Source organism: Tamandua tetradactyla, chromosome 3 (assembly GCF_023851605.1).
Source record: "Tamandua tetradactyla isolate mTamTet1 chromosome 3, mTamTet1.pri, whole genome shotgun sequence".
NCBI lineage: Eukaryota > Metazoa > Chordata > Mammalia > Pilosa > Myrmecophagidae > Tamandua > Tamandua tetradactyla.
The window spans coordinates 22,531,353-22,543,188 of NC_135329.1; the positions used below are offsets into that span (position 1 = coordinate 22,531,353).

At 53.5% G+C, this 11,836-nt stretch overlaps 1 protein-coding gene across 4 annotated transcripts; it reads right to left on the reverse strand.

Annotated features, from left to right (window-relative positions):
* Nucleotides 1–1,354: 1,354 nt before the first annotated feature.
* On the reverse strand, nt 1,355–11,266 carry DOK2 (docking protein 2). Of its 4 annotated transcripts, XM_077152690.1 has the most exons (6): nt 11,194–11,266; nt 5,702–8,027; nt 4,442–4,792; nt 4,104–4,200; nt 3,040–3,224; nt 1,355–2,485 (listed from the first exon to the last, which is right to left on the reverse strand). In XM_077152690.1, the coding sequence occupies exons 2-6, from the start codon at nt 5,762–5,764 to the stop codon at nt 1,865–1,867; spliced, it is 1,317 nt and encodes a 438-aa protein (XP_077008805.1). In that variant the 5' UTR covers nt 5,765–8,027; nt 11,194–11,266; the 3' UTR covers nt 1,355–1,864. The 4 variants fall into 4 exon arrangements, with proteins under 4 accessions (XP_077008805.1, XP_077008808.1, XP_077008806.1 ...); XM_077152693.1 differs by lacking the exon at nt 11,194–11,266 and having other exon boundaries at nt 4,442–4,708; nt 5,702–9,389; XM_077152691.1 differs by lacking the exon at nt 11,194–11,266 and having other exon boundaries at nt 4,104–4,194; nt 5,702–9,389.
* Between the last annotated feature and the right edge of the window lie 570 nt (nt 11,267–11,836).

Genomic DNA, 11,836 nt, shown 5'->3' on the forward strand with positions numbered 1-11,836 from the left:
CAACCCACATGTCTCTATCTCTTTCTCCTCCCAAACTCGACAGCTTCCTCCCCAGCTGCTTTCAGGAAACTCTGGCCAAATCGATTATACCATCTGAACCTCAATATGTGAGAAACTAAGCTCATCTTGTTCCTAGAACCTGAGTCTCTCTAGATGCCCTTATTCCTCTTTGTTCCTCATCCCATATGACTCCAAGATCTGTAGGTGCTATTTCTATAACGTCTTCTGGGTCCACTGCCTTCTCTGAATTTCCCCCCTTTCAATTCAGCCCCCTAACCCAACCCACCCTCAGGTCATCTTCCTTGGGACTGCTGGGGATATTGCCCTAAAGCTCAACTCTTATGGGACTCTCTATTCAAAAGCCTTCAGGCATTCCTCCTTCCTCTCAAATTAGATACATATTACTCCAAAGCATAATCTGAATCTGCCTCCTTTGCATAATTGCCACCTGTTTCCTCCACTCTGAATGTGCAGTTTCCTAAACACACACCTTAGCACTGTACTGTCATTTGTGCTGTTTTCTCTACCCAGGAAGTCCTCTTCACACCACCCTGATACTTCATCAAATCCACTCCCACCCTTGAAGGTCCGTCTTACATACCACCTTCAATATGATGCCTTCCTAGATGCCCCCTAAAAGACTGATCACTTGTAAATCCTGGGGACCTGTTTCACCTTTTATAACATTTAGATACCTCTCTTATGATGGGCATCTGTGCCTCTGACTCATTCCCCTCCCGTCTCTAAGCATCCTGCAGCCAGGGGAGCCTGGAGTGTTTTTTTTCTGAATTGGCCCATATTTGCTGAATTGGCCCATAGTTGTTCTTAATTGCTGTACCTTCCCATGAACAGAGATTTGATGAGGAAGAGAGCATAAACACACAGAAACAGAACTGTGGGGAAAAGGATATAAGGGGAGCTGGGGGCCCCAGGAGGATCCGAGCCAAGAAAAAGGTCTAGAGGCTACATAGTGTTCCCTTCACAGACAAAGAGGGCAAGCCTTAGGGAAGGGAAGGGATTTGCCTGGGGCCATACAGCTCATTAGTGACTGTAACAGCATTTAGTTCCATATCCAGGGCATAAGAGGCTCAGAAAATGTCAACTCCTTCCTCTCGCCCAGTCCTGCTTTTTCACCACTTCCCCACCACTCTTCTGGGGTTGACCACAGCTATACTTCTGAAGGGTTAGGGAGGCTTGGATGTGTTCCCCATGGCGCCCTGCCTTCCCCGGACCTCTGACCACTGGGGCAGATGCAGACCCAGCATGCAGGAGAGGAGAGGGTCTGAGCGTTCACTCCTAGACGAGGCTTTGGGTGTCCCAGCTCCATCCCCACAGCACCCATGCCACACAAAAATACTTCAGAAACGTTTAATGCCATAAAGAAGTCCAAACCCCCCAGAAAGCTGCAGCCACTCTCCTGGGTTCTTGGATCCAGGGCTGGTCCCTAAAGGAGCCCTGCACAAGCCAAAGAATCAGGCAGCTTTTTGCTGACAACCTTTGCCCTCTGCCCTAAATGCCCCAGGTTCTGTGAGGCCAGCAAGGGTGGGGAGAGGCAGGATGAGGAAGTGGAAAAGGAGTGGGAGGAGGGTGGGTGTCTCCAAGGCACCCTCTGTGCTTTGGGATGGTGACTCACCCAGTAGGCACTAAGAGGGGCAGTTCATCAAACCAAACTAACACAGGCCAAGCCTGGGGTTCCAGAAGGAGGCAGAGGGAGCTTCCCTGGAAGCAGTGACTAAGACACTCACCGAGTTACCGGCTGAAGAGAGAGGGGAGGCCTGCCTTACCCCCCACCCCTCCTCCAGTATCTCCAGGACCACTGCAGCACTGTCACTTCAGTGGGCCCCACATCTCCTCCACCCTTCCATCACTTGGGGCCTTTCTTAAGTACAACATTGTCATACTCGGCTCCCTGGGGCCAGTCAGAGGCAGAGAAGTCCTGTGCAGCTGGGTAGAGGTGCTGGAGGCCACCGGGGTCCCTGTCGGCCTTGGCTTGCCTCCTCCACGCCTCTCCCTGGGGTTCCTGGGGACTGTCATACAGGCAGCGGCCAGCCACTCCCTCAGGCTCATCATAGATGTGGTCAGGTCGAAGGGGCGGGTCCTCCCCAAGGCTGTCATACACAGGGTCGGCCTGGGGCTGGGGAGGCAGGGCCAAGACGCTGCGGAAGCTATGCCCCAGGGACCGGGCCACAGCATCGAAGGGCACCGCATAGTCCCCCTCTGGGCCCCGGGTGCGCAGCGCGGGCACCGGCGTGGTGGGTGACAGCGGGGGCAGAGAGTCGTGGGGCTGGGCGTAGGGGCTCTCCGGCCAGGGCAGCGCAGCGGGGGTCGCAGCAGGCTGCGGGTGGGCCCCCGGCGAGGCGGCGTTCTTCTGGGCAGAGATGGCCTCTTCCAGGGCCAGGAAGATCTCGTTGCCTTGCCTGGTTTCAAACTCAAAGTTGCCCTCCCCGGAGACACAGCGCCGCCCAGCCTCGAAGGAGAAGGTGACCTGGGCCAAGGGGAAGGGGAGGTTACCGGCCTCACCACTGGTCACAGGAGGTTTTCCTGGACCCCACCCCGTCCTCCGGCTTCCTCCACTGGGAACTGTCTTCTCTCCCAGCTCTTTTCTCCTCCCTGCCTCCCTCTGTGTTTTCTCCTTGACAAAGATTTCCCTCCCTCATGCCCCTGCTCTCCCTTCATTCGCCCTCCTGTCCATTCAGGCAGGGAGCTTGCATGCAGGTCACCCTCCAGGAATGCCAGCCCTCTCTCTACATCCTCTCTCCCTCCTCTTCTTCTCCTCTCCTTCTCCCCACCTCCTCTTCTCCTCTCCTTCTCCCAACCTCCACGATCCCTCCGCTCTCCCCTCCTCTCTCCTGCGCCTCCTTTCTGCCATCACTCTCTACCACTCTCCTGGTTCTCTCCTGCCGGCCATCTCCCTCTTCCCTCCCTCCCCCACCTCCTCCAACCTTCTCCTCCTCCCGGGGCTCCCTGGCCATCCGCCTGACCAGCTCTCCTCTCTCCTAGCTCTTCCTTTCTCCCAACCCGCCCCGCTGCATCTCTTACCTTGTCTCTCCCAAAGCGCCGCAGAAACCTATAGGGCCATTCATAGAGCAGGGTGCGGGGCTCAGGGCCGCCCCTCAGCTCCAGGGCACTCTCCCCTGCCCGCAGGGTGTAGGCTCCCCGCAGCCGGCACCTCTCACTGGCTTCTGTGGGTCTCATGTTCACAGCAAACTCCTTCCAGGGGACCCCTGGGGAGGACAGGGGAGAGAGGCGGCCCTGTTCTGAGTGCCAAAACTCTCTAGATAAAGTGTTATCCATGTACCCATGAGTCTCCTTCCCAGCCCCGCACCCCCAACCTAGATCTTGAAGGCAGAGCTGTTCTGCGTGAAGCCACACGTCCCAAAATGCCAGGTACCTCCACCCCCTGCCCTAATAGGCATTGCACCCTAGCCACATCCACCCCAACCTCGCACCCACATCCTTCCTGCCCCTACTGCCAGAGCCACAGGCTTGTCCTCTCGGCCCAGGGCCCTCACCCCGGACGGACTGCCTCTCCAGTCCCTACCCGCACCGCTGCAGGCAAAGCCCGGGCCTCCTGACTGTCAGCCGCCTCCCCCCACCACCCCACCCACCGCCGGTGCCACCCTGTGCCCGCCATGGGGTGAGCGTGGTGGGGTGCAGGGGAACCACTTCCACCATGTCTACCTGCCCCCACCCTGAGGGCGACCGAGAGAGAGAGGCAGGACTGCCTTAGCAGCAAGAAGCTCCCTTGTCACAGGACACCTTCAAATTACAGTCAACTTCCTCCCCCCGCAAAAAATTTCTCTTTCAGATCATTGCTCAGAACCCAGAGAGAGAGGTGCAGAGCAGCACCGTGCCCGAGGCCCCTCAGACTTCTGCTCTCAGCAGCAGAGCCCGAGCAGGGCAGGTGAGGCAAGGCCAACACTGACACTCAGGGCAGGCCGGGCTCCCCTACCTTGGGCAACGCCCGGAAGTGATGGGGAAAGTCTGATAAGGGGGCTGGAGGGGCCTGGGGGCAACCACAAGGCAGGAAGCCTCAAGGCCATCCGCTCCTCCCGACCCCACCCTGGGGAGAGCGTTGAGGGAGAACCAGGCACCCCCCTCACCTGTGGCCGTGCTGCTGTACAACTCGTTCTCCGCCATGCAGGGCCGGCTGCTGGGCCCCGCTGGGCCCTCCAGCCCAGAGAGCTCCTTCCTCTGCCCCTGGGGAGGACACCCAGGGTCTCACAGTACCATCACCAACCCCACCCCCCATGTCAGGCTGGCTTTCAGAGCACACCCCAATAGCTGGCCCCCGTCTGTACTCGGGATTGGGTTCCCTCACCCAGGAACTGCCCAAGCATCCTGCCCTGGCTCCTTATGACGCCTGCCCCAGGAAGCACCTAATGCTCTCCCCCACCCACCCACCCACTCCTCACCCTCTCCACACCCCTGGACTACTCACAGGGAAGGCCAGGAGGCAGATGGCCTGCATCCACTCGCCACGCTCTGCAGCGGGGGCTGCCAGCAGGCACGGGCGCTCCTTGGTCTCCAGAAGGAAGACGCTGGTGTCCCGGGGGCTGCTGGCCTCCCCGCTGACCTCGGCCACCCGCAGGCAGTCACTGAGGCGGATGACCCTCCTGGCGGGCTTCTCCGGGCCCTCCTGGAGCTCCAGCCGGGCCAAGGCGCAACCCGACTCTCCATACAGCACGGCCCAGAACCGCCGCCATTTCTGAGCCAGGTGCAAGGGAAGTGGGGTGCCGAGAGGGGGGCCCCCAAGAGATGAAGAAATCATGATCAAAGGGGAGAGGAGGACCTGGAGGAGAGGGAGGGGCTGGAGCAGCCACAAGGAGAGAAGGAGAGAAAGATAACAGGAGACACAGGCAGGCTGAGAAAATAATAGGGACTACAGGAGCTAAAAAGCACTGGAGATCAGTCACAAGCATAAAGAAGCGCCACAGTGGGTCCAGGCCTCCACACAGATGCACTACACAGGCCCCAACTCCAAGAGATACTAGTCAAGAGGGGAAAAGCCTGTGTATCCCCGAGGCCCAGAGAAGTGAGGTGGGGTGAGCGAGGTCCCAGACTTGAGTTCATCACTCGTGGTCTGCGTGAAGTCTCATGGAAGACCCCTAACTCCAGGAACTTCTTCTGACCCACTTGAACCTTTCTGCCTCAATCCTTGACAGCTTGGACCATGAGAGAAAGAGAAGAGCCTTAGTGGGGGTCAGTTGAGGGAGAAGGGCTTCCCCATTCAAGCAGGCCAGGGAAGAAGGAGGTTGAACACATTGGCAAGTCAGGCCCCAGCCCAAGCACAACATCAGCTCAACCCACGCCACCTGGAAAGGGGGAAGGAACCACCACTCTCCCAAAATATCTGCACAGCTGTTCCTTCCACTTCTTTCCAAGTTGTCCCCAGGAGAAGAAGTTTCCACAGAGCAAGAGAGGCAAGAGACTGAGTTAACACTCTCCTTTCTCCCAGGAAGGAAAACTACCTTCAGCAAAGAACACAGTTTATAGGCTGGTTTGGGAGGCAAGGCTCTGTTTAGGTAAGAGCCATCCGGAGGTTGAGCTCTGGGTCTAACTTGGTCTTTGGCATTGTCTCTACCATCCCATAAGGGTTCTGGAACATTCAGGGCACTCCCCATTTCCCCCAGGGATTTCTAGCCACACCCCTGCCCCCACCCCAGCTTTTGGTTCAGTCTCATCTCAGGTTTGCACTTACTTTTCCAAAAGTCTGCTGCTGCTGAAGGTACAGGAAGCCCTGCTTCACAGCCACTTCTTCCATCTTCTGACCATCTCGGTGCCCCTGAGCTTCAGCTCTCCTCCACTCCTGCTGTCTTTTTCTCTCTGCCGGGTGTTCCCCCTTCTCTCTAGTTCATTTCCTCTCTGCCTCGAGTTTTCTGCACTATTCTAGTCTGCTTGATGACGACAGACTGATAGGCCCTGTGGTTTTTGTTGTGTGTGCAGTGTGTGTGTGTGTTTTAATGAGTAAGTTTCACAGTTAAGCTTCCTGCATTTTCAGTAAGAAAGACAATTTCCAAAAAGCCAAATTCCAACTCATCGATGAGCAACAACTCAGATATAGAAACTGGCACAGTGAGTAACCAACAAAGAGTGGCTGACTCACTGGAACAAAGACCCAGAAGTCAAACTGGACAGTAAAACCAATAGCAAAGCGCCCCATGCTCAAGCTCAGTGCTTAGCATGTCAGAGCTGGAAGAGACCTCAGAAAACAACCAGCTCAACTCTGTAATTTAAAAATGAGGAAACTGAATTTCAGAGAGAGCTGAGTGAATTGTTCAAAGTCACAGACCTAGGCAACAGAGGACCAAAACCAGAACCTATGACTCTCAACTCAATAAAAGCTGGGTGCCGCCCACAGGAGCACAGTAGACAGAGCATATGGGTATACGAACCAGACACTACTTCACACATGCAGAAGATGCAACTGCCTCAAAACACAGGAGCATTGCCCTCCCCCAGACAACAACATATTTACACCACTCCCTTGGAAATGCTAGAAATATGAACACCCCCACATTGAAATAGGCTAAGCTCTTGAGAAGAGGCTTTCTCCCAAAACATATTTAAACCGTTGGACTTCATCACCTTTCCAGCCTTCATAGACATCAGAAAGACACTTGGGTTTCATCTGGAGATGTCTTTTTAAGTAACAGTAGCAATAGCTTATAATTGAAGGGGGAAAAAAGCAAAAAAGCTTCAGAGTTATCCAAACAAAAGTGCTTCTTAGTTACCAAGCTTCCATACACATGCTTTCACTTGTCACACTGTCCCCTGAAGAAGGTAGGACAGGTATTAACACACCCTAAGTCACAGAGCTAGTCAAGGGTAGAGGAGGAAGTAGAGCCCAGGGCACTTGATCTTTAATTCAATGGCCTTTTTACTGTCAGGCCCCTAAGTGAAATACAGACTCCAGGCAAGAAGATGCATCGCTTTGGGGAAATCCAAGCTCCCTGTAGAATATTTAACTTAGAGCCAGATGGCTTAGAGAAGCAATCTGGATAGAAGGATGTTGTACAATGTTGGGGAAAACTGAGAATTAGACCAACACTCCCGGGTACGCCCACAGGTGCTTATAACCGGATCGATTTCCTCTCCCATGGGGCTTCTGGAGCCCTGGTAAGAACAGAGCAGAGCACACAGCTTAGGCTTTCTGCTGTACGTGCAATGTGCTTTTATCAAAGCAGCGCTAAAAGCTGAATATTCTGACCCTGGGAGAAGAGGGCTGAATCACTTAAAACTCATGGCACTCAGCTCTGCAGTGTGGATTTGAACGGGTTGATCCAACGACCAAGGGAAACCCAAAGATCTTGTTGTGGGAAAAGTGCACCTTTGAAAGCAATTAAGAGTATGGAGATGGGCTGTGACCTCTTCCGTCTCTCGAGTTCCCAAGAAGAATGACCTTTGCTGAGAGTTGTGTGGTGTCTGCCCAACACCAGCATCTCCTTCTTGAGCAGGAACAGAAGGGCTTTTAAGGTTACCCTGGGAGCTGCTAGAGCACTGCATTTTCAAACTTTGATATATATAATGGATCACCTGAGGATCATGTTTAAAACGCATATTGTGATATGCGGTGAGACATGAGAGAGGATGCTGGTTGGTGGCCCAAATCACACTTTGAGTACCAAGGCAGTAGAGAATGCCCCTGCCACCATCACTGACCACCTTCCCGGAGGTGCGCTGAAACATTCCACCATCACTGACCACCTTCCCGGAGGTGCACTGAAAACATTCCACTCGGAACCACAAGGGGGCACCCGAGCTTACCGGATTAATTAATTGTTTAAACCTGGCGGCCTGAGCTCCTGGGGTTCTGGCTACTCCTGTCCAAGGGGAAGATTTCCTCTGAAAGCTGTTGTCTGGAGAAAAGCTGACAGCAAGAGTGTACTAAGAGCTTGTAGTCCTTCAAGGCCCCTTAGATCTTTCCTTAGCATGATTTGTGGAGACACTGCAATGGAAGTACTTACCCAAGTACCTTCTGCCTGGACACAGCAGAACCCTTAAAGCAGGGGTCCAGAAGACATGGGCTGTAAGGCAGAGATTTAGAGGCCCCTGGGATACCCGGTCACCAATGATGGGAAAAGAAAGCATGATCAAAGAGTTTGGCGGCCTTTATTGAGGCACAGATGGGATTTGGCATGCCCGTTGGGCTTCTTTTGCTTTTACTAGAAAGGAAAGAGATCACCAAATCCCACCTAGGTCTCAAATAAAAGCCACCGGGACCCTTGCCTTTACAAGGACTGTCTCAGTAGGAGTTACAAATGATACAGATCAGAGACCACAGTTCCAAGAACTTTGCAACTTTATGTTTGTTATTATTTCCCATGGTGGTTATCAATTAAATCCTTATCACACAATGACTTGTGAGCTTGTCTTTGGGGGCAACAAAGGAAGGAGCCAAGGAGACTATGTCTGACTCTTTGGGCAAGCTTCTGTATTAGGCAAACTCCAAAAGACGTTCAGGTGGGGGCAGCTACCCCAATGGATAGCTCTGGGACAAAACAGGAAAAAGGGTACAAGATGGACAAAGAACTGGTATGGGCCTGAGAAGGATGGGGAACTGAGCAAAGAAATGTGTGCAGAGATCTCATCCCTGCCTCCCTCCCTCCCACCCCATGGTTCCTGATTGTGGGGGTAAAAGGGACAAAACCAGTCTCCTGAGTTTTAGCTCTTGCCCCTACCCTTTCTCCATTTAGTATATCACCTCTCCCAGAACTAATTAAAGAGAGAATCCAGTTTTGGAAACTCTCTGTGAGGAATGTTGCTTAACATTGATGACACTTGAAATGCTTTGCTTATGTTCTCTTTTGAGCCCCATGTGCACCCTAGAATGAGACTGAGATATAAGAAGTAAATTCATTCAACAGTTATTGACTGAGCATCTACTTTATGCTGTCGTACTAGGGACACAACATAAATAAGACAGATGGAACCTCCATTTTCACTGTGTCTACTTTGTAACTGGAAAGCCAGACAAAGAAAAGAACAAATACATAAGTAAATAGTTTCAGACATAACCATGATCAGCAAGCGCTATAAGTGTGATAGCGTCAAGTGATGACTTTCAAAAGGATAGTGAGGAAAAAACTTTCTGGGAGCTATTAACTAAGCCAAGAAGTCAATGGCAGAAGAGAACTAGCCTCTGGAAGATCTGAGGAAGGAGCATTCCAGGCTGAAATTACAGCAACTACAAAGGCCCTGAAGCATGAACACCCCGGGTATGTTTGAGGAACTGCAAGTAGGGCAGAGTGCCCAGAGCACTGGGAGAGGGGCACAGTAAAAAAGCAGTCACAGCACGTGGCCTCCTAGGGCACAGTAAGGATTTGAAATATATTCTAAGTACAATGGGAGGCCACTTAAGGATTTTAAGCAAGAGCTGTGTGTGTGTGCTAGTATGAGAGAGAGAGAGAGAGAGAGAGAGAGAGAGAGAGAGAGAGGGGGGAGGGAGGGAGGGAGGGAGGGAGGGAGGGAGGGAGGGAGAGAGAGAGAGAGAGAGAGAGAGAGAGAGGAGAGAACGATCTGATTTATGATTTTAAAAGAATGTCCTACAGCTTTTTGGAAAATGGATTATTAAGAGACAAGAGTGGAAACAGGGAAATTAGTTAGAAGTCTATTATCAGAGCCCAGGAGAAAAGTGGCAGTGGCTTGTATCACTGTCCACAGTGGTGGAGATGAAGAAAAGAAGACAGATGTGAGCATGTATTAGAGATAGATTCACTAGGACGTGCAGATGGATTGGATGTGGGAGACAAATGAGATAAGAGGAATCAGGATAACCCCAGGTTTTTAGTTTGAGGAAATGGGTAAATGGTGACACCCTTTACTGAGGAGAGGAAGCAGAGGGAGAAACAACTGTGTGTGGAAAGGCGTGGACAGAGTTTTGAGCCTGGCCTACCAGGAAGCTGCTATCTCTACCCAGTCAGACAGCTGGGGACTCCCAAGTGCCACTGCAATCGGGACTCCAAGAACACTCCACCATAGATGCAACGCCAAAGTCAGGAGCCCCTGACCCTACCACTCCTGCCTTGGTACCTCACAGACGTATAGACTGGACACTGGAAGGTTGTGCCCCAAAAACCAACATCCCCACAGCTAAGCTTGCAAAAGCAACAGTTAAATCATCTGCCTCATTTATGCATTCTAAATACTCTCTAAGTGAATCAAATTGGCAGAGGCAGACCTGCATGCATAACCTTTGCTGCAAGGGAGTCTGGGTAATGTAGTTTTCAGGTTTTCTTCCTGCAAACCAGGAAGATACACTAGGACAGGGAGGTTGAAATGAAAGCTGAGCACTAGCCCACTCTATCCACCACATAAAGAACGTGTGACTCACTACTATCATTATTTCCACTACGAATGGTAACCCCAAGTCAGTACAAACTTCAAACAACCAACACTCTCGGAATCCAACTAAGGTCTAGTTTGGGGGTCTTGAACGGAAGCCACCAATGGAAAACAGGAACCAGTATTATCTACACGGATAATTCCTAGTAGGAAAGACAGGAATTGGCTCAGTATGCACAGCCGGACCTCATCTAATCCAAAGACATGGCTTTGTCACCCAGACTCAACCCGGGGGTCCAAATATCCCTTTATTTCCTACCCACCCGCAACCCCTTTCCCAACGTCTCCCAGCATCTGACCCCTCTCAGGGGGCACCCTAAAGTACTAGTTAAGATACAATCTATTTGGGAAGATGAGAATTAAGCCTTCTGTATGTTTTGATCATCAATACTATTTGATAGCTACTTCCATGAATGTTTTTCAAGGAGAAAAGGATAGAAATGAAAACAAGGAGATCGCTATTTGGGTTGCTGGTGAGACCCTTGTCCTTTGGGGCAGAAAGCCAGAAAGACATAAAGATAAATTCCGCCCCTCTGGGAAGAGTGTATTGGAAAGTAAAGAATAATGCGGGGATTCTACTGGGATGTTATCTGCACATCGGAAGATCCCTACGGCGATTACCGTCTTTAGGCGCCTGGGGGTGGCTCGCGGGCGGGTCAAGGGGAACACGCTGAGAGCAAAGGTTCTGGGCGCGGAGAGGTTGCGGCCCACATCCGGGAGCCCTCACCACACAGGGGAACAGAAGGCAGAGCAAATTCCCACTCCAGTCGCCAGCCCGCCCGAGCAAGCGCGGCCCCTTTAAAAACCATGTAAACAAAGCTTTGTTCCCCCAGCTCCCCCTCCTCTCACTCGTCCTCGGCGCTCTCCTCCCTCCCACCGCCGGCGTCTCCCGGCCGCTGACGTTGCCTGCGCCTTTACGCCGTCCCAACGGTGCTGCGCATTCTCAAACGGCAGCCCCGGCCGCTAGGGCCTGCGCAGCCGAGGAACGCTACGCCACGAGCGTAGCACGACGAGCCCCCAGCGCGCAGGCGCAGCGGCGACGGCGGCGGCGGCGGCGGCGGCGGCGGCCCCGGCCGAGGTGCGCGCTGGGGGGGAGGGGGGGCCGGAGAGGAGCATGAATGGAGCAAAATGGCGGATCATGTGCAGGTGAGGGGAGCAGCGGGGGGGGGCGGAGGGGAGGGGGCGGCCACGGAGAGTGGGGAGTGGGGGACGCACGCGGCCCAAAGGGCTCGAGCCGGCTCAGGGCTGGCAGGGCCCGCGCCACAGCCACTCGGGGCTCCCGGGGCCGCCGCCCGTCCTGGAGCTCTGGGGCCTTTCCCGCCTCCCGGGCCGGGGGCCTCCATCTCCTCCCACCGGGTCCCACGCCTCTCGCGCGGGGATTGAGGTGCAGGCGTTGTGTCCCGGGCGCACACAACCCACATCGCTTATCAGTCACTGTCTTCCCGCTGGGAGGGAGGCCTCCCCCCCCCCGCGCCCCAGTCTTCACTGCCCC

Excerpts from the sequence above, each read along its gene's own strand:
- DOK2 (XM_077152690.1), bottom strand. The coding sequence starts at position 5,764 with ATGGAAGAAGTGGCTGTGAAGCAGGGCTTCCTGTACCTTCAGCAGCAG. Across the intron at positions 4,793-5,701 it reads AGCAGCAGACTTTTGGAAAA|GTCCTCCTCTCCCCTTTGAT; the intron begins GTAAGTGCAAAC and ends CCTCTCCTCCAG. Across the intron at positions 4,201-4,441 it reads TCTGCCTCCTGGCCTTCCCT|GGGCAGAGGAAGGAGCTCTC; the intron begins GTGAGTAGTCCA and ends TGTCCTCCCCAG.